This window comes from Brachyhypopomus gauderio, chromosome 14 (genome assembly GCF_052324685.1).
Source record: "Brachyhypopomus gauderio isolate BG-103 chromosome 14, BGAUD_0.2, whole genome shotgun sequence".
Classification (NCBI taxonomy): Eukaryota; Metazoa; Chordata; class Actinopteri; order Gymnotiformes; family Hypopomidae; genus Brachyhypopomus; species Brachyhypopomus gauderio.
This window is the reverse complement of record NC_135224.1, coordinates 22,278,622-22,300,383: the sequence shown is the minus strand read 5'-3', so window position 1 is coordinate 22,300,383 and position 21,762 is coordinate 22,278,622. Positions and strand designations below refer to the sequence as shown.

The following is a 21,762-nucleotide window of genomic DNA, read 5'->3' as shown; positions in this document are numbered from 1 at the left end:
TTAAATGCTACTGAGACAGTTGGACCAAACCTTTAGGTTTTTCTAGCAGGTTTCCGCATGAATTCTACAAAGAATTCAGGTTGATCTGCAAGCAAATCTACTGGTCCTGGATGATTTAGCTATATAAATATTCAAATATTTCTGAATGGACTGTAATGTTACTAATGTAAACGTGTGTATAGTACATAGTTCTATGGGGTCATTGATTTAACAATGATGTAACTCCACCCGAGCCATAATCTTGTCCTACAGGATTGTCATTAGGTTCCTCTAAGTTAAAAATCAGAGTTCGTTTTTGAATACTAAGTACTAATGTACTACTAGCAGCAAACAAACATTGTGAGAAACAGGACACTAATCTAGAAAAACCTACACAATTGACCAAGCACTCAAATTTAAACCTCTCTGGAGGGTTTGGTCTGAATATAGGTTGTATTGTGCTCTGTTCTCAAGCTTCCGTTTGGTTAGAGCAATTAGACCAACATCCTTGGTACAATGTGCACACTTTGTAAGGAAAGTAATATAATATGTTATTTGGTGTATAAACAGTGAGTATGGTTACCATAGTGCATTATCTACCTAGTGTATTATTGTGTGTTTAGGGCACATACTGTAATTCTGTATGATCTGAGTATGTCTTATTATGGGGAATGAAAAGGTAATTCTCAGTTTAGCATACCTAAACCCTCTGTTTCTCTGCGGAACTACTGATGGACCTATTGTTGCAACAAATTACACAAGAACCTACAAATGAAAAATGATAGTCACTCTTTCTTTTTTTCAAGAAATTGTGCAGTCTATGGACTGGTTCCCAGACATGGCTCACACATTGGTGAGATTTACTGATAAAACACAATTGAAATGGGGAAACAGCAAAAATGTTATTTGACATTTTCTTAGAGATAAACATATTCAGTCATATTCATGAATCTTAGCAGGCCTCTATAAAGCAAATATTTAAAAAGCATTAAAAGAGACACTGAAAGGCTCACACATCATTTGTCTGAATATGTGTATTTATATTAACTTGTGCTACTGAAATATGTATGTGGCATTTGTTAATTACAACTGAAAAACACCTAATAGGTCTTTTTAAACCGGCACCGCTGCTTATATCGACTTTAAACACATTGTAAAAGTCTTTTAACTTGTTAGCTAGCCGTTGCCCCACCGGAAGTGGGAGTGTAGCGGCCCCCCCGGCGAGGCTCCCTCTCTTCACCACGCCGCCATCTTCTCTAAAGACGAGGAGACGGTCGTATCGGACATGGCTGACTACTCCAGTGGGGCACCGCCGTCGTCGAACGCCGGTGGAGGGATGAACGACGCTTTTAAAGACGCACTTCAACGAGCAAGACAGGTAAGTGTTTGAGTCTTTTTTTAAAAAACGTTTTGAGCCTTTGTCAACATTTGCGAAGCCGCAAGCGCGGCTGACCGCCGGGGCCTGCTAGCTGGGCCGCTAACTCGCCTCAACAAAGGGAGCTCACGACGACGCGCTCCCTCTCACTGCCCGGTTTCGCTTCGTGTCGGCTCACGATGGTCACTCGAATATTAATGGTGTAAATGAATTGACGTGTGTTATATTTTCATAAATATATGAATGTGCTAGCTTTGTATATGACTAGCTGTTGGAGTGATCGTGTTATTTAACGCGTTGGGCTGGCTCTGTGCTAGAGGTCTTGAGGGCGGTTGGTTAGCTTGCTGTGTTATTGAGGAATTGTGAGTTTTCTGGGTAGATTTTAGCCATTCATGCTATTTCAGCCAGTTTTAATAATTGTACCTAAAACGTTCGCCACGTTTCAGCCTCAAACTCGAGTCATAAGCACAGCAAGCTGGCTAATTGAGCAGAAGTGAGCTGTATCAGTCTTTAGTGATGGTTTCCTCATCAGTTCTCCGGGCATTAGCGAGTGTCTGGCAGTCACAAGTGTTTGGATTAGTCGACATTTACCCCTGAATTATATTCTGGTGCTGTGTAAATGAATATAATGAAGAGTGTAATTGAAGGTAAAAGGTTTCTGCCTTTCAGATAGCAGCAAAGATCGGAGGCGATGGTGTGGCCCCTCCTCCTTCCACCAACGAGTTTGGATACGGGGGGCAGAAACGGCCCCTGGAGGACGCTGGTAAGTGAAAGTACTAGTAAAACGGTTTTATAATTTTGCACATTTGTAGCTATGAAAACCATACGAATTCCTTTGGAGTGTACACTCAGAAACGGTAAATACTGGTTAGCTGTGGGCTACTTGACTGACGTTTCCCTGAGTGTCTGCATGCTCAGTGTGGATTAGTTAGTATAATGGCGTCATGTTTGTGTTCATGTTGTTACTTGTATTCCACAGATCAACCAGAAACGAAAAAAGTTGCAACAAGTGACCGTAAGTACAATGCAATGTCCTCCTTTCACTTTGTAACAATGTGTGTGGTCTCGATTTTGTTTTGACTGTTTCAGGCATTGTGTAAATTGGGGGTTTTTTGTTATGTTTTTCTTATCTAGCTTTTGCCTCTGCGATGGGTGGAATGGGAGGAATGGGTGGCCTTCCAAGGTAATGTTGACCTGATTGTTTACCAATAACAATAGAAACATGTCCCCAACCTTTTGAAAACACAACTACAAATCTAAATTGTAATTTCTTTACCCAGGCCTACATCAGAAGAGTTCAAGGTTCCAGATGGCATGGTCGGCTTTAGTAAGTACATTCCGATAGCTTTTTGAGCTTCGCAGTTGTGTAGAGTTTGCCGAATGGTTCATCTGTGAACATACACCTGCAGTTATTGGAAGAGGAGGGGAGCAGATATCAAGAATACAGCAAGAATCAGGATGCAAAATCCAGATTGCCCCAGGTGTGTCACTGGCCCTTGCAATTTAGCCCGAGTGCCGTGCTTGATGGAAGCCTTATTAGGACATAAAGTAAAATGTGTTTGTTGCCTCTTACAGACAGCGGTGGGATGCCCGAGAGGTCTGTGACGTTAACAGGCTCTCCGGATTCAATCCTGTGAGTGGCTAAAACATGTTGACTGGGGACAGTACGTTTTGTGCGCTTTAGCCTTTTTGGCTGGCTTTTTCTAACTAAAGGACATTGTGTGCGCTCGACAGGACAGCGAAAAGGTTATTGACGGAGATTGTTGAGAAAGGCCGTCCCTCTCCGTTTCACCATAACGATGGTCCCGGGATGTCCGTCCAGGAGATAATGGTGCCGGCCTCCAAGGCAGGCCTGGTCATCGGCAAGGGAGGAGAGACCATCAAACAGTTACAGGTGAGACCAAACACACACTGCACGAATGAAAATCACTTAAATTTTATGTATAATTAACTCATCAAACTACCTGCTTCTCAATGATGTAGGAAAGAGCTGGAGTCAAGATGGTCATGATCCAGGATGGACCACAGAACACGGGGGCCGACAAACCTCTTAGGATTTCTGGAGATCCGTTCAAAGTTCAGGTCAGCACACCGCTGGCGGTTCCCGACCCTTTCGTTGTTTGGGACGCCGCATATATTTGCATATTAATATAAAAAAAACCGGTCGTCTGCTTGCAGCAAGCCAAAGAGATGGTGCTGGATCTGATCAGAGACCAAGGCTTCCGAGAGCAACGGGGGGAGTACGGCTCTCGGATGGGTGGTGGTGGTGGTGGAGGAGGAGGAGGAGGAGACAGTCTGGACGTGAGTATCCAGGAGCTTCACCGATGGTGCGTGGGCGGAGAGTTGCTGTTTTCACGACTGCTCAGCCTGTCGCTCTGTGGCCCCTCCCCCCTCAGGTACCCGTGCCGCGATTCGCTGTGGGCATCGTGATTGGCAGGAACGGCGAGATGATTAAGAAGATTCAGAACGACACAGGGGTCCGGATCCAGTTCAAACCAGGTGCGTAGCAGTCGCAACGTTTAGAGGAGCTCAAATAGGGTTTTAAAAAGATGCAGAACAAGCTGTGGTTAGAGAGTTCCCTGTATAAAGCACAGTGACGAATACAGTTCAATGCACGATGACTTCTGTGTTGTGCTACAGGTAGAGGTCAAACTTTGTATAGTTTCATCTGCCGACATGAACAGTGTTCTGATGTTTGAGGAACCACTTGGCGTACTCTGTTGTCCAGTGCAGCACAAATAAACCGAAGGCGATTCTCAAATTCAGAAGTGACTACCCGAATGTTTCTTGCATCTTAATTAGATGCAGTCTTAATCTCTGATCAGATGTGACACCTGCATTTATCTGCCGCATTAATGTAGCCAGATGGCCCGAAGCCCAGAGCTTAGTCTCGCCATCATGACAGAATTTTTTTTACTTCGTTATTTTTGTTATGAGATCACTAGAACTTCACACTCTTTTGCCCTCCAGATGATGGCAGTACTCCAGAGAGGATAGCTCAGATCATGGGCCCCCCCGACCGGGCACAGCATGCCGCAGAGATCATCTCAGACTTGCTGCGGAGCGTGCAGGCCGGGGGGCCTCCCGGGCACGGCGGCAGGGGCCGGGGGCGTGGCCAGGGCAACTGGAACATGGGTCCCCCCGGAGGCCTGCAGGAGTTCTCCTTCACGGTCCCCACTATGAAGACCGGCCTCATCATCGGGAAAGGTTGGTCCTGTGACACCGTTCCTCTAAACGTGGGGCCCACCGGACAAAGAAATGGAGCAAATTGAAGTTGTTGGTTCTTTAGAAACTACTAGGGCCAGCTGTTGTATTGGAGAATAGTTTTTTTTGACGATCGATATTGTGTGGTGTGACTCTGTAGGGGGCGAGACCATTAAGAGCATAAGCCAGCAGTCTGGAGCCCGAATAGAGCTTCAGAGGAACCCTCCCCCCAACGCAGACCCCAGCATCAAGATGTTCACAGTGCGCGGGACCCCACAGCAGATCGACTACGCCAGGCAGCTGGTCGAGGAGAAGATAGGAGTGAGTAGCATATTGTTCAATTCTCTTAGTGTTCAATAGAGCGCATTGTACGACTTGTATGTGATCGACTTAAACAAGTTTCTTCCCACGCAGGGCCCAGTAAGTCCCATGGGCGGTCCTCATGGCCCACCCGGGCCCCATGGAGGCCCCTCACCACATGGTCCTCCCGGTCCCCCTGGGCCCCCCGCTCCTATGGGCCCCTACAATCCTGGACCCTACAACCAGGGCCCGCCCGGACCACAGTAAGAGCAACGTCACACTCATCTTAACAGTCTTTGTGCCCAAAAGGGTACAGGTGTATCTGTGTTGGAAATCTGGTTGAGTTCTGAAGACCTGAAACGTACCTTTTGCCATTTGCAGTGTCCCTCCTGGGCCGTACCAGCCTCAGGGCTGGGGCAACGGATATCCTCACTGGCAACCCGGCCAGCCCGATCCCAGTAAGTCCTCTTGCCGTCTTCGCGGTACTTTCAAAGTAAAACCACACCAACAGTCGCTCGCCTGGGCTGTTCGATAACGTTACTCACCATCGCGCATCGCAGAAAAGAGGGAATGACGTGTGTGTGTGTGTGTGTGTGCGTGTGCATGTGTGCACGGTGCAGATAAAGCGGCGGCGGACGCCAACGCGGCGGCCTGGGCCGCCTACTACGCCCAGTACCAGCAGCAGCCCCAGGCCCCCATGACACCCACCACCGCCGCCCCGGGCACCACCCAGACCAACGGGCAAGGTGAGCTCCACCCCAGCCTCCCGACTCCTCCCACACGCACACCTCGCCTTCTGTAGCCATATAAAGGCCTTTGGACCCGATCTCTGGCCTCACCTCCGCAGTGTAGAAAAGGTTTTTTTTTTTTTTTTTTTCATTTTCCTTTTCATCTTTTTTCATTTCTTTTTGGTTTTGATTTGAATTCAGACATGCCGCCCTGTCCGCAAACGGGCCAGAAAAGGGGCGGCGTGTCTCTAGCTTGGCCCTCTGGGTCAGGTGCAGAATGCCCCTCAATCACACTGTGCCGTATTTTTAACAGGTGACCCGCAGGCTCCAGGTCAGAGCGCACAGACAGATTACACCAAGGCCTGGGAGGAATATTACAAGAAATTGGGTATAAATATTTTTGCCAAACATAGCTCCAGATTGTCTGGCTGCAGGGCCCAGTCTAAACAGCAGCACTCACTTGAATGGCCTGCCAGTGCCCCCCTCACGCGGCCGGCGTTGGTGGGGCGGGGGGGTTTTTTGCCACCGCGTGGGTAGTTTTGTGTCGGGCGGGTCTGGTTCCCAGGCGGATTCAAGTTGGGCTGTTTAGGCTGCGCAACTTTCCTCGGGCAGGTCAGAGTAACGAAGACGGTAAATAAAGCACGTGTGGCAGGGCTGGAGTCTTTTGAGGCCTGCGGCCGACTGGCACGCAGATACAGTAGACGGCAGTAGCGTAGCGCTTTGATTTGAAACAAAACGTTTCGTCTTCTCTGAGTAAATTATTTTGTTGCCTTGTAATTTGTGCTTCTTCGACCGCGAGGTGCGCTCGACTTAAAAGGCTGTCCAATCTGTGTCAGGTCAACAAGGCCAGCCGGCGCAGGACTACACGAAGGCCTGGGAGGAGTACTATAAGAAACAAGGTAAGGATGCCCCGCTGGTGACCACGCCCCCTTCCTCGCACCCGGGCGGCCCGCCCCACGACAGCAACGTTGCTCTCCGCGATAGAGCCGTTAAACGCGGCCGCCCCAGATCAAAGAAGTGGGTTTCTGTCCCGCCGCTCGGAGGTAGTGCGGCCGGGGTCGTTCCCCCACTCACAGGGCTCGTTCCTCCCTCGTCCGCTCATCGCGACGTTTGGGTTCTCCGCCCTTAACAAACGCGTCGGTCCTTGCAGGCCAAGCCGCCCCCCAGGCTGCCGCTGCCAGCGCCTCCCAGCCCGGAGCCCAGCCGGACTACAGCGCCGCCTGGGCCGAGTATTACCGCCAGCAGGCCGCCTACTACGGCCAGGGCGGCTCTCAGCCGATGGGAGCAGCACCCCAGGCCCAGCAGGTATGCCCCTACTAAACCTTCCCTCCCACGTTGTGATGCATGTATGCCCTCCACAGTATAAATGTGTGCCAGAGTTGGCCCCGCCCCCTTGGCCATTTCGTTTCTCAACTTCTTTTCTCCACAGCTTCAGCAGGTCTTCAGACGTGGCGGGTCAACCGAGACTTAACCAAACCCTCTCTCTCCCAAAACAGGGCTCTTTAAGTCTTTATTTGGGCATGGGGGGCGGGGCGTGGGGAGGGGGTAGGGCTCAGTGTTTCTGCTCTTAACATGTTGTGTATTTCTTATGTATTTCTTCTGCACAGGGCCAGTAATGCGAAGTGGACATAAAGTAAATGCTACATTGTCGAAAAAATCCTTTGTTAAATGTTTGGATGCAGACGTCTTGATGAAGATCTTAATTTTCTTGGTTTGTGTTGAAATTAGATTGCAAAATGGCTCCGGATTCCAAGTTTTCTCTTATTTGTTTTTCCTCTCTTGTAAAAATAAACGGTTTGTTTTTAGTGGGGTAATATTGGTCATTCCAGCTCCTGTATCTCATTATGTAGTTAGACCTCATGTCTATAAAGTATAGTCTTTTCCATGTAAATCATCTCAGTTTTAAAATGATATGCCTGTTGTGTTTTGCAATAAAACAAAATGAAACCTCCTGTGTTGGTAAGTGGGACAGCAAAACTGGGATATTTTTTTTTTTTGTTTGTTTTTTTTCCCTTTTTTGGGTAGGGGGAGTTTTTGGTCCGTGTTTGGGGGGGGGGGGGGTCGTAGTAAATACTTGCCATGGACTTCAGACGTTTCTCTCTGTCCACATTTACTGCCTGCACAATGATACTCCTGTTTGTTTCTCTCCATCCGTCTATACAGCTCCTGGTTCATATCTCGATTCCTGGTCTTGTTTTAGTCTTGATTGAAGCGCTCATTGCTGTTTGATTGCTTGATGAATGGCTCTAGTCCTGTTTTTCTACTGCCTTTCTCCCCTGGCAATTGCTATGGTTGTAGGTGTAGTCAGGTGTATCTAAGGGAGGGAGTGACTTGCTGTTGGCAAGGTATGTGACCCATGCAATGACTGCTCAGCACTTGGCTGATATTCTGTGTAACTACACGGGCTGACTTGAGGTAGAGTGCACTGTTCATAATGTGAGAAACTTTCCCCCTCACAGGCGAGATTAGCGCAGCGGTAAGCAAATGTGGCTTTTTTTTTTTTACTGAACCCAACAGACACGTGTTCCTCTAATGTGACCTGCAGATGTGTTGCAAGCTTTTTTAGTTTGTCTCTCTCAGTATGCATTTTTTCCCAGGACAGATGTCTTAAAAGTGTTTAAAAAAAATCTTCATGTATTCTAAATTGACATGTCCCCTTTCCCCATTATGTAAATGTCTGAGAATCTTCAACTTTTTAAAAATGCAAATACATATACGTATTTAAATATACCTGCTGGTATTTCTTAAAATCTTTGAAAAAGCTGCAATGAGAAGGTGGGTGCGTTTGCCCCGCCCACTGTTGTGTAGGCGTGTAGGTGCGCGTTTCTTTCGGGCTGAGGCGAGGCCATGCTGTAACCCCTCCAGTGAAATGACCCCTTCACTGTAAGTACAAACGTAAGAACCCAATGGCCCCACTTTCTGCTATGCTGTCAACGCACTGTCTTTGACGATCCCAAATATAATGTAGTTGCATAAGGTTGAAATGTTTTTACCCTGAAATCTGCTTTTGTTTTTCGTTTTTTTTTCTGTTCTTGTTTTTGGGTAAGTATGTCTGGGCTGCAGTTTTATGTAACATGCAAAATCGTATGTCTCTCTTAAGCCTGTGACCTTACCCCTTCCTGCAGTTGGACTGCTACTGTTGCCTGTGATGCTAGCTTGACACCTAGCAACATGTCCACTGTCTAATGTCAACCAGTCCTTTATACTGAAAACTGTGAAATTTTCATACTAAATGTTCCAGCCAGGGCAGCACATGCAGGTTGTCTTTTGAAAGGGCGTTCCTGCAGTAAAAGTTCAGAATCTCCTATTTCAGATGTGATGGTCATTTAAGTGCCATTGGATCAAGTTTGTTTTGCCAAGTTTTTTCCATTGCAGTTTGTCCTAGGATAAGTTTACTTAGTGTTAACTTTTTGGCACTTCTTACAAAAAAAAAAAACGTAACCCAAAAACATTGTTCGGTTTGTTCGGCTCTTGGTTGACTTGTTAGTACCATTTTTCCAGGCTCTTAGTTGTGTACGTCCGACTTGGTTGTGCGATTGCCATTGCTTTTGAACTTTTTATTTTTTCGAAGGCTGTCAAATCGATGCAAATGGTTCATTTGACAATGTCAGTTGGTGGCACGATGAGCAGTGCAACGTCTAATTTTGCAGTGTCATCCCAGACCTTAGGTTCTGCTGCAATGACACAGGTAAGCTTAATCTAAGTAATCCAAGTCTTTGACCTGTCAATCAGTCGTGATGTGTTTTACCTGACTCAACCAGACTTGTGCTGCATTTTCGTTAAGGATGCAAATGTAGAGAATTTCCAGGTTCATGTATTGGGGAAATGCCGACATCGGTTGAAAGTCACAGGCTTGTAAAGTTATAGAATGTTCTGTATTAACTGCATGTCACTGACTGGCACGTAGCTCAGTGTGATTTTTCATTTTCTACCATATGGCGTGCATATGCAAATGACCGATTAGCATTTAAAATGATGTAATTGAAATGCTGTTTTTTATTCATCCGACATCAATATAAAACTAATGCATATTAGTCTGTTAGTCACCTTGGTAATTCTGCTTTAGGGCAATTGTAATGGGTCAAAATCACTAGACTATTCCCTGCCTTACCAATGCTGCATGCAGTTGGGATGTTCTGTTTTTTATACACCAGGGATCTGTCTTAGTGATTGTTTCATTGATGCTGAAGTGTCCAAGTATATGAATGCTCACATGTGATTTGGTTTAAACGCTGTGCTGTTGCCCCTCTAGTGCTAATACACATTGCTGCCTTCATTCTCACAGTGTTGAAGATTCTGCAGGCATAGTTCGTAGAATCAGGTCCAGAGCTAGGTTTGTCCCTAAGGAGGAGTCCTTTCAGTCTGTCCCTCCGATGAACATAGACCGTTCGAGGGCGCCATTTATAAGGTAAAGCAAATGTATCATGAGGAATCTGTGATTTTTTCTGCAAAGTGAATGTCATTCGTCCAGGGCAATGTTTGTTCATGTTGTGCTAAGCTAGCATTTTCTTAAGAACAGTAATGACATGCCTGTTTGAATTTGTCGGTTGATGAATGGCTTGTTGAACTCTTCCATGCTGATTTCGTATATGCTTTTGCTCTTATGGGTAGGGACTGTAATGTGCATCAATGCTAGATAGTCAGATTATGACCAGGACCTCTTGCTTCACGTAGTACCTTTTTACAGTCTGAATTTTGGCAGTTAATGGGAGTTTCTTTGAATTTGTTGTCCATTGCTGCATATGTTCTGGTATGCATGCAGTATGCTCTTTCCTTCCGAGCAAAATGTTCACAACAGAGTTCGTTGGGGGTGTAGAACTGAAGACATAAACGGAGGCTAACTGAGATTGGGAGCATGCCTTAGAGGTAAACACAAATGGTCTCTTGTGCTGTCAAACTCCAATGTGTTGTTTTCCTCTTGTTTTCTGAGAACTGTTGAGATTTCACTGCATTGTTTATGTCCATCAATAAAATTGTAATATTTGGAAGTTTTGTCCTCATACATGTTAATGGGCCTCTTGTCTGAACTTTAACTCTGTGTCACAGAGGTAGGCAAGTACTACACAGGGTGGCTCCGTAGGTCAGATGATCTGTTCCTCACAGATCTTCAGCAGATAAAGGTCCAGCTGTGTTCAGGATGGATCATGCTTTGGGGAGGGAAATGACCCATGTTTGCTGTTTGTACCATGTTTTAAGTAGTTAAACATGTCCAAGGAAACCAGGCAGGTTGTAGGAATTTGGGTGGTGATCAGAGAACTTGTGTTGCGTACAACACGCTCCCCCACTATGCCATAAATACCCCAAGATGCGTAAATGGAGATTCTTCTATTTGAGTCCTGAAACAACAGTTAAGGTAGTGGGTCATTTATGAACATGTAATATTTCCATCCTCCTTAGTAATGGTTGAGGCTTGGCAAAATGCAACACATTCCCACACGGTTAATTCTTTTTTAGTTCTCTTCTCTTTCATCTCTGCAGTTTCTCTGCAAACTTGCAGTACTTGAGGCTTGCGTTTAAATTCATATTGACCCACAGTTGATGAGGTGGGGTCAGGCAGTGATTGTGGGTGGGAGTACCACAAGAAAACCACTCCCTATTCCTCTTACACATCAACACCGCACTTCACACAGCCCTGACACACTTGGAGGGCAAGGATACATGTGTTAGAATTCTGTTCATTCACTATAGTTCTGCATTCAACACGGTTGTTCCATGCAAGCTCGTAGAAAAGCTCATCACCCTCTGACTGACACCCGCCCTCTGCAGCTGGGTGCTGAACTTCCTCACGGACAGACCCCAGACTGTCAGAGTTGGCAGCCGCACATCAGGCACAAAAATAGTGAACACAGGGGTTCCCCAGGGCTCTGTGCTAAGCCCCCTTCTGTGTACACTCTTCACGTATGACTGTGTGGCCTCCCAGAACAACACCAGCATCATAAAGTTTGCTGATGATACGACAGTCATTGGACTGATCACTGGAGGGGAAGAAACGGCTTACAGGAGGGAAGTGGCTGAGATGTCACAACAACAACCTTTCCCTGAATACGGACAAGACCAAAGAAATGGTTATTGATCCCAGGAGAAAGCAGGAGCCACACTCACCCCTGTACATCGGTGAGACTGAGGTCGAGAGGGTGAAAACCTTTTACATTCCTCGGCATTCACATCAGTGAGGATCTCACCTGGTCTAACAACACACACAGCATTATCAGGAAGTCCCAGCAGTGCCTGTGTTTTCTGAGAAGGCTGAGGAAGTTTGGCATGTCATCCACAATTCTCAGCACCTTCTACAGAAGCACCATCCAGAGTGTCCTTAGCAGCTCCATCACGGTCTGGTATGGAAACTGCACTGTGCAGGACAGGAAGGCTCTCCAGCGGGTCATCAAAACTGCACAGTCCATTTCAGGAACTACTTTCACACCCTTAGAGGACATCTATCACTCCAGAGTAATCAAAAGATCACGCAACATAATCAAGGACAGTACACACCCACAGCACTCTCTTTACACTCCTCCCTTCAGGCAGACGCTACAGGAGTGTGAAGTCCAGGACTAAAAGACTGACACAGTTTCTACGCACAGGCAATCAGGCTCGTTAACGCCTCTCAAGCCCCCCTCAACGCTCTACATGTTTCTGCACCTTACCACATTTAAATGCCCTTAATGTTAAATGTTTACACATACATCTCAAATATTTTACATGTCTACAGTCGTTTTGCACAGAATTCGCACACACTTTGCACAAAACTTTTATTTTGCCATCCTGCGAAATATTCAAATTCACTTTATTTTTTTGTTTTTATTTACTTAATTACTTTTGTATTACTTCTTAACTATTGTATTGTTAAATATTTTAGTTTTTAATGGTGAATGGAGGAACACCAAAGTAAGAATTTCATTGCACAGTGTAACTGCCTGTTTCTGCTGGGCACATGACAATAAATCTCTTGAATCTTACGTCAGCCAAGAACAGAAGTAACACCTCCAGCAGTGTTTCTCCCACACTCCTCAGGCCACACGTGATGGCCCCAAGCTCCCAACACATGATGTTAGAGTGAAAACGTGAAACCCTCTGGACCAGGCCGAGAGCTTTACTTACAGCATGAACGTGCAGGTGAAGGTGTCACATCAACATGGGTGGAAGTGATTCCAGTACTTTGTGAAGTCCAAGTCAAGAATTCAGACAGTTCTTAAAGAAAGATGGAGATCAAGTGTGTGGTGTTCCTAAATCTGGTAACACTAATGTCTTAATGGCTTAATGGCCATTTAAGCTGAATTAATGGACTGATTCATCCAGAAGCAGAATGCTGCATCAGGTATGTATAAAGGAACGGAGATGTGCAATTGATGAATCAATGTGAAATTCTAGCAGTAATAGAAAATTCAACAAAAAAATAAATTGAAATGGGGAAATGTGACCACTAGGTGTCAGTAAACTGGTCCTGTAACGAGCAAAACGAACTACAGTTGTACCACTCACACCCTCATTACATGATGCATTTAGGACAAATTACCTCCTATAATTATTGAGAAAACATTTTGAGGCAGTGTGATCTTGTTCTACAACAGGAGTAGGAAAGACTGCAGGGTTGCGATTTATAGCCGAAACGTCTGGAAAATGAAGTCTGCTGTGGGATCGTGTGTTTTAAGTGTGAAGGCCTTGAATATTAACATATTTTTAATGCTGATCATTACTTTCCTGTGTTGACCATGGATAAATTCATCATATCCGTCTTTTACTTAAATAGCTTCTAGACAACAAATTCACTCGGTGTTACACAGGTGCACCAGCACACTTGCATTTCTCCATTTGAACCAACCAATGTTCAGTGGCATATAGGTCTCATTAAAAATGAAGAGGGAACCCATGCTTGCAAAGGGTGTGGATCTTGAATTACCTGGCAACCTTGGTGCTAGACTGTGGGATTGAAAGGTGTTGGACTTCTGTCCCATATAAGGTGTCATTTAGACATTCTATACAGAGTCGTTGGAGATCATCGTCCAAGTCAGAATCAGAACTGCAGCAGCATGCGTTTATTTCATTTCCAAAGATTTCCTTAAGCTGTTCATTGGGATGATGCAGATATCAATGGATCCCGCAACTCAAGTTTGTTAATATCATCTATTAAGCAGCCTCATTGAGGCTGGGGAGACTGGTGAGTATTCCAGTGGTGCACAAGTAAAGCGTAGCGTTTCACTGTTTGCCTTTCAGATGAATTTGTGAAATGCCGGAGTGTTGGTAGCTGCTATGTAGTAGAATTTACGAAGAATGGGTTCTGTTTCTTTTTAAACCACGTGAGCACAGCGGTAATATTTGTTCAACTGTATCATTAAATTAAATTGCATGATCCCATTAACACCGGAGAACACAATGAACAAAATCATTCCTATAATATGGTTCAGTGCTTTTCTCCCTGTTCTCGCACATTTCTTGCTGAGATTTTGCAGTATATAAGAAAGTTGTGTCTTGCGCCTCAGATGACGTCCTTTATCTTTTCTTTTTTTGGCAGGGGTAAATGAAATACTAACTGATAATTCATGATATGTTGGTGTTCTTATGAGGACTAATACGTTGTTGTATATGTAACACCGTTACGTTCAACCATGCATGTACCAGGTGAGTACAGGTTCCATATATACTTCCTCTAGTAGTTTGATGGGTGAGCTAGATGGTTTCCTGCCATTACCGTCATATTCTGTAGTCATGGAACATGATGGCTGCAGATCACAGGGATTACCCTGGGTACTGTCAGCTTGAGCAGACGGGGGTTGTTTGATAACTAGTCTGTACCTTGTTACATGGAAAAATGGAGTTAGAAGATTTCAGTAACACCTTTAGAAGGGACCATGTTTAGACGCCAGGGCCATTGAAAGGAAGTCTTTGTCGTGACATGAAATCTTTCAGTCTTTCAGGGGCAGTCATGGCCTGGTGGTAGGGAACTGGTCTTGTGACCGGAGGGTCATGGGTTTGATTCCCAGACCTGAGACCATGATTGAGGTGCCCTTGAGCAAGGCACCTAACCCCAACTGCTCCCCGGGCGCCGGGCTAAGGCTGCCCACCGCTCTGGGCACGTGTGATCCACAGCCCCCTAGTAATCACTAGTGTGTGTGTGTGTGTTCTAACTGCACAGATGGGTTAAAAGCGGAGGACAAATTTCGATTGCGGTGTAAAAATCACAATTGACAAAATACGGCACATTTTTTACATTTACATTTCAAATCAGGATATCACTGCCACTGAAGACATCCAATGAAATGGCCATGCAAGGAAACAAACATTCTACCAGCTCTCCCAACACCATGGTGGGTAAAATGCGAACACTGTCAAAACATTCGTACATAATGGAAAGACCGTGATGGTGCGATCGCACAGTGACTTCTACAAGGGGCAGCGTTCGGTACTGCTCATTGCCTAGATGGAGCAGGCAGGCATTGGTCTGTGCTCCAGACGGGTGGTGGACAGGCTGGTGAACAGGCGGAGCAATGTGTCTCAGGATGGAGCCGGAGAGAGAAGAAGTCGCCCACTCCGGGCGTCTGGGGTCCGAGTTCCAGGCACATCTAGCGCTTCTTTCACTCTTGGACATAACTGCTGGCAAAAACGTAGATATATGACTTATCCTTTGACAGAAGAATTTGAGCGAAGGGGGTGCGTGAGATGACAGTATGACAGAGATCCTTTGGGTTTATTGGCAAGTGTCCCTTCAGTTATTCATCATTCAGAGGGTTAAAGCAGGGCCACACATTTCAGAAGAGAAAAATATCATTCTAAACCAAGATTTTCCTAGATCACCAGAAGGTTGAGGTTCCTTCTGCACCATCATGGCTTTTCCAGAAATGTTTTGGCAGTGTTCAAATTTTACCCACCAAGGTGGTGGGAGAGCTGCTAGCTCTCCACTTCACTGGAGGTCTTCAGTGTCAGAGATATCCTGATTTGTAAGATTTACAATCACATTCTGCTGTGGTCACTGTTACCTCTCACTATTTGAATATCTGTCATTTGTATTACTTAAAAGGTGCTGACCTTGAATGAAAGGGGCATTCTGTTCTGGCATTACAAACAATTTTATCTTTCATTGCTAAAAGCCATTTCACAATTATGGCTTCAAGTTTAATTTATGTGAATTGCTGAGGTATCTAAAGATATAATACAATGCAGACGGACTTAACTAATGTTTCAACCAAAGCACACACCCCTGAAAAGCCTTTGTGTTTTCATCAGCTAAAGTAAGCAAACTGCTGGCAATGCTGCCGTTATCAATGCCATCTGTTATGTTAGAATTGTGTATGACTACAGTAAGGTATGGCATCAGAGGCATATGCTAGGATCTGTAATCATGAGCGATGAGATTTTTTGATTTTAATAACAGTGTATTTGTGTTATTTTATATAAGCATATAACAAAGATATGTGGCTGTCATGAAATACACATTGATATGACTATCACAAATAATAAAGAGACTATCTGGAACAGCTTATTTTTAAATACCTTCTTATTTCATGTTGTCCATGCACAAAATATTATAAATATTATACTTTTGACATGCACTATATCCACTGCAACAGTATGATAATGGAATAGACTATCAGTACTTTACTTCTTGTATATTTACAGTACCAGAATAGAACTGCCTTACATGTTTACAATATTTTTAGCCATTTGCTTAAAAAGCTCATGCGTATAAATATAAGATAAGCGGTCTCCCCCCCTCCAGTAAAGTCAGAATGGGGGTAAGTTGCAGAGAAAGTAATGTTTCTTGTTAGGATTAGCTAAAGTATGATGCATGGGAATTGCTTAGTGGAAGTAATACAATACATTTGCGTTGGAATATGTAAACCGTATGTCCAGGGTTCTCTGCCTAGAATTTGCTTAGACTCAAACTATTACATAACTGTCTTGCTAATTCATCAGCTATCTTTGTCATGTTTACAACACCATACAAGTGAACTCATCCTAATTGACATGTGTCACATCTAATATTGTTTGTTGAAATATCTATGTATAAAGATTTTTATTTTGCAAAACATAAATATTTAACTTGTGCACTGCTTTGTGTGAAAAATGCAAAATATATTAAATAAAAGTTTTACATTAGCGACGATAATTAGTGATAGAACCATGACTTAAGGCTGTCTATCATGGGAAACTGAGATTAGCGGCTTTAGCGAACAGTCTTCAAATGGTTGTGTGTGTCATTTGTCATTCTTAACACCTATGTCCACAGCTATAGAAATGGTGACAGAAGGTTAGTGGTGGCCAGTAGTAACCAGAACCCTGTCTTACATCTACACACGTGCACTTCACTTCCTTTTGTTCATTTGATAGTTGAGGGCGGAGGTCGTGAGACTTCCTGAAGTGAGTCAGACTCATGTGGGAAGAAAATTGCACAATGGAAACTACATATACAAAATTACGAATCTACAAGGTTTCTGCATCATGTAATGTGTACATTGTATAATGTGCAGATGGTGTCAGTGTTGTTGCATGACAGAAGGCTGGCTAGCTGGTATGCACTAATGTAATAGTGAAAAATAATAATAATAATAATAATATTTGACAGAGCAAGAGCAGTCTTTTTGATCCTAAAACAATATTTACTTTTTTTTTTGGAAGAGGCTGTTGGGAGTCTCATTGCACCAGAGGGGTCTCAAACATGTCAAGCTTAGTCAGCTATTTTAAGATCTGCAAGTTAATGATCCTGTCTTTAGATTTGGTATGCAGGCCCCATAGAGACAGTCTGGTCTGTAAATAACTTCCTGTCAGTGAAGCAGTACTTCAGAAAAATGCCATGAAAACTTGACACGCATTCTTAAAGTGTCCAATATGAGAAATGTTCATATTCATCATTTTTTTGTTGGTACACTAAGAAAACAAGCAAAACTTGGACATGAATTCTGGACATGCAAGAATGAGCAAATAGCAATTACATGTGTATTATTTTATAAACTTTATAAATAAGGCAGTGGGTGTTGCTGTGTTGCTCCAATGGTTTACATCATTGGAGTGGCTCTATGAATTCTTCAGTGGGCAAGATGTAGGAATGCAGTGATTAGTTAATTGCCTCAGGTGTTAAGTTAACCCCAGGTGTTCTGGCTGATCAGGCACCTGTGATGTTAGAGCCCCCAGGTACATCTTAAGGGCTTATAAGGGAACTATTCACACCTCATTCTACCCAATCAGAATATGCATGGTGCTTGCCTTAGGACCCATGCCCACTCAGTCTGTCGTCATGGTGATGCCCCCACCGCAGGCACTGCCCAACTGCCCCCCAGGACTGGAGTACTTAACCCAGGTGAAGAGGAGTTATTAATCTTAAAGAAGAATTTGTTGTTGTATCATTGATACTTGAGTTTACACAATGGATTTATTTTCAAGTCCACTGTATCTTCTATAGATCGATCAGCTTCTCATCCATCAGAAAGTGGAACTCATGGAAGGTAACCATAACTAAAATGATTATAGGAATGACATCACACTATCATTCATTCATAAACTCTATCTATCTCTCTCTCTCTCTCTCTCTCTCTCTCTCTCTCTCTCTCTCAGTTCTTCTGGGCTGGGAGAGTAATAATCAGTATGTAGTTAAGAACAGTTTAGGTCAGCAGGTGTTCCTCGCTGCTGAGGAGAGCAACCTGTGTACGAGGCAGCTGTGCGGGGCCGTACGCCCGTTCGTCCTGCACGTCCAGGACAATACGGGACGTGAGGTGCTCACTCTCACACGGCCACTGAGGTGCAGCAGCTGTTGGTGTCCATGCTGTCTGCAAGAGGTACGAGTCCTGGAACACCTTCCTCTGGGTAAAACTCAGTAGTTACAGAAACCGATAACGTAGTTCTGAACCAGCATAAAGCACTGATTTAACAATCTGTAATGGTACATATAGTGTTAGCATGGCATAGCATTGACTCCTAACTCCTAAATCCATTGTGCGTGTTGTAAATCACCACTTCATTGATATTTGAATCACTATTACAGATCATGCAACTAATACTATAATGTTTACAATGGTATTTGATCATATTATTTAATGAATTAGTTATAATGGTGCTTTATATTTGGCTAAGTTGCTGAGCGGAGAACATGTTTCTGTGTTTCAGCTTGAGGTCCAGGCCCCTCCTGGAAACCCTCTTGGTTACGTGACCCAGGAATGGCACCCTTATCTACCCAAATTTACCATCAGGAACAGCAGGAAGGAGGGAGTTCTGCACATAGTGGGACCCTTTTGCAACTGTAACTGCTTTTCTGACGTGATATTCAAGGTACTTCAAGATATGCTTATGATGCAGAAACTGTTGATGGTAAAGACAAAATAGTGCATTTGCATACATAGTGCATTTCCACACAGGACTGCCACCTTTGGGGTGAAGTCTACAAACCTTCTCAGTGAGTGATGGAACTCTTACCCTGTTAGCATAACCTTTCCCAGCACACAACAAGCTGCAAAATGAGACTAAACATGCCACACAAACACATCGATATAACTAAAATACAAATGGTCACTTTCATCCCACTGCTATTGGAACTTCTTTAGGTAAACCACCAATTGTTGCCCCCCTTGGTTTTATGGAGGAACACCAGATCCTGCATCCCCCACAGGAACATCCACCACTCCAGGACACACTAGTGACTAAACTACCTGTTATTCTGCTGATAGGTGGTGTCTCTGGACGGGGCTGCAGTAATCGGGAAGATAAGCAAGCAGTGGAGTGGCGTGGGGGCAGAAATGTTTACAGACGCAGACAACTTCGGGATGCAGTTTCCCGTGGACTTAGACGTGAAGATCAAGGCTGTTATATTAGGCGCCTGTTTCCTCATTGTAAGTGAAGCGCATTGTGTTACTGTGCACATCAGTACACGTGCCAACTATTAGACACTAATGCTGTCTTTGTCTTTTTTTTTCCAGGATTTCATGTACTTTGAGAATTCACCAAAAGAAAATTCACATTAAGAAACACTTTTCTATATCAGCAACAGATCAAATGCTCTGAACTGTAAATCCCAGAAAGCTGCTACATTAGAGTATAAATGCCCATGATCTGTTAATAACATTTACTCCATGGAAACAACTCTGAATCTTGTTTTCTTCATTGCACAGTGACTCAAAATGTAAGAGAACCTTTGGCATAAGTGGCATTATATTTGATAAATACTGATATTAGTAAATATTAGCATAAATAATTATTATTTATACAATTGTTTTTATTACATTTTTTGCTATTTCATTACTGACATAAATGTAAAAGGTTAACAATGATAAGATCGTATATTTTTACCTGCAAAAACACAGTTTACACAAGCTGATATTCAAGCTTTTTCCACGGAATATGAGATTCTACATCTGTTTTGCAAACTGACGTGTCCCAGGAGTCAATTTAGAGGTCAGTGTTTGTTCATTGATCTCTAAGGACTTCCCATCTGAGAATGGTAACCGTGGCAGCAGGCTGTTGCTCCAGTCACCTGCATCATTAGTGTTCCAGTTGGCCGAGAAGCATCGTCAGCCAACTTGCATTTCACAAAGTAGGAGCACACTAGCACGCAGTCATCTGCAGCATGTTGCTTTAATGCATAATTTACGACCACAGTTACCTGCTGGAAACACATTCATCACGAATGTGGGAAGAGGATTATCAGTTAATCCTGGGGTTACACTGGCAGCTCAATCTGATCCCTGTTGCTGCGTGTCCTCACTGCAACACTAGCTGTCTCCTAAGCTCTACTAACAGGTGCCTTCCAAGTCCTCATGACTGAATTTATTCTTGGCACACATAGCTGTGTTGATCAAGAGCATCAAACAAGAGAATCCTCGGTCAGGAACTGAACTGTGCTCCTTCAAATTACATATGACACGCAGGCCAGCCTCTACATTCATATTAACTTCGGTTTATTATAATTTCTTCATACGATGCCAGCATTTGTATATACACATCTATTTTTACACTATTAGTGTGAAACCTTCCAATAGGCTACAACTATTAGCACTTAGTCATGCAGGCTGGAGTGTAGCTGCATGGCCTTTTATGGTGGCAGGATCCACGTGACCTAAAATGGCGCTGTGATTTTAGAAATGAAGAAAACGCACACTTATCCTGAGAAGAGCAGCGCTTATAAAGAGCAAATTCAGCATCGTAGTCATAAGAAAAGCTCAGGGTCATAAAGCCAGTGGAGTCAGTCAACAGAAATGGATTACATAACTAAAGAACAGGAACACGCAAGATAAAAACAAAACAAACAGACAGATTTGTGATTTACACAAAACTAACCTGGCACGAGTCCAAAACCAGGAAGCCACAAAATAGGACATGATACAACGTTCCTGAACAAGCAACCAAAACAACAGACACATGGTGGGGCCTTGTCATGGGAACCACGACACCAGAGGACCGGCAACCGCGAGAGTCAGAATATATCGCAGCCTGCTTAGAAAAATTTGAACAACCACTGCTGTGAAAGACGTAGGATAAGCACAGCAACAACAACACTCATCTTGATCTTCAGTTTGACTTTCAGTAAACACTCAAATGGGTGAATGTTACCCAGTTACCCTGTAAGGTTTCTTGTCTGTGTCTTCTGTGTTTAGTTGTCATGTTTTATTTCTTGTGTTTGTCATGTATTATGTCTCCTTCTCCAACCCCACTTCTTCTTCTTTTTCTTCTTTCGGCAATTCCCGTTTAGGGGTCGCCACAGCGGATCAAACTCCTCCATCTGGCCCTGTCCTGAGTGTCCTCCACTGACACACCAGCCACTCTCATATCCTCTACCACTGCATCCATAAACCTCCTCTTAGGTCTACCTCTCCTCCTCTTGCCTGGAAGTTCCATCCTCAAGACCCTCCTACCAATATACCTCTCCTCTCTCCTCTGTACATGTCCAAACCATCTCAATCTCGCTCCTCTAACTTTATCTCCAAAACATGCTACATGTGCTGATCCTCTAATAGACTCATTTCTGATCCTATCCTTCCTCCTCACTCCAAATGAGAATCTCAACATCTTCATCTCAGACACCTCCATCTCCATACAACATAGCAGGTCTCACTACTGTCCTATAGATCTTTCCTTTCATACTAGCTGACACCCTTCTATCACAGATCACCCCAGACACTTTACGCCATCCACACCACCCTTCTCCAACCCCACTAGCTACTCAAATCTGGACTGTCCTCATGGTTATGATTATAGATT

The 21,762-nt window shown here is 44.1% G+C and overlaps 2 protein-coding genes across 9 annotated transcripts; both read left to right on the top strand.

Annotated features, from left to right (window-relative positions):
* The first annotated feature begins 1,193 nt into the window (after positions 1–1,193).
* fubp1 (far upstream element (FUSE) binding protein 1) lies at positions 1,194–9,079 on the top strand. 5 transcript variants are annotated; one of them, XM_076972287.1, is made up of 20 exons: positions 1,194–1,357; positions 2,024–2,117; positions 2,334–2,369; positions 2,489–2,537; positions 2,635–2,681; positions 2,764–2,835; positions 2,930–2,987; positions 3,089–3,248; positions 3,338–3,436; positions 3,533–3,655; positions 3,751–3,853; positions 4,325–4,561; positions 4,719–4,879; positions 4,958–5,121; positions 5,240–5,318; positions 5,466–5,604; positions 5,900–5,974; positions 6,423–6,485; positions 6,737–6,891; positions 7,194–9,079. In XM_076972287.1, the coding sequence occupies exons 1-20, from the start codon at positions 1,265–1,267 to the stop codon at positions 7,200–7,202; spliced, it is 2,016 nt and encodes a 671-aa protein (XP_076828402.1). In that variant the 5' UTR covers positions 1,194–1,264; the 3' UTR covers positions 7,203–9,079. The 5 variants fall into 5 exon arrangements, with proteins under 5 accessions (XP_076828402.1, XP_076828401.1, XP_076828403.1 ...); XM_076972286.1 differs by having other exon boundaries at positions 6,737–9,079; XM_076972288.1 differs by having other exon boundaries at positions 1,195–1,357; positions 4,973–5,121; positions 6,737–9,079.
* A 146-nt stretch (positions 9,080–9,225) lies between these two features.
* LOC143474737 (phospholipid scramblase 1-like) lies at positions 9,226–21,544 on the top strand. Of its 4 annotated transcripts, none has more exons than XR_013120846.1 (7): positions 9,226–17,875; positions 17,978–18,020; positions 18,130–18,350; positions 18,679–18,840; positions 19,236–19,397; positions 19,485–19,687; positions 21,254–21,544. XR_013120846.1 is itself a non-coding variant. In XM_076972301.1 (7 exons), the coding sequence occupies exons 2-7, from the start codon at positions 14,190–14,192 to the stop codon at positions 19,449–19,451; spliced, it is 744 nt and encodes a 247-aa protein (XP_076828416.1). In that variant the 5' UTR covers positions 9,226–13,741; positions 14,096–14,189; the 3' UTR covers positions 19,452–19,476. The 4 variants fall into 4 exon arrangements, 3 of the variants coding, with proteins under 3 accessions (XP_076828416.1, XP_076828417.1, XP_076828418.1); XM_076972301.1 differs by lacking the exons at positions 19,485–19,687; positions 21,254–21,544 and having other exon boundaries at positions 9,226–13,741; positions 14,096–14,202; positions 17,787–17,875; positions 19,236–19,476; XM_076972302.1 differs by lacking the exon at positions 21,254–21,544 and having other exon boundaries at positions 19,485–19,773.
* Positions 21,545–21,762: the final 218 nt, after the last annotated feature.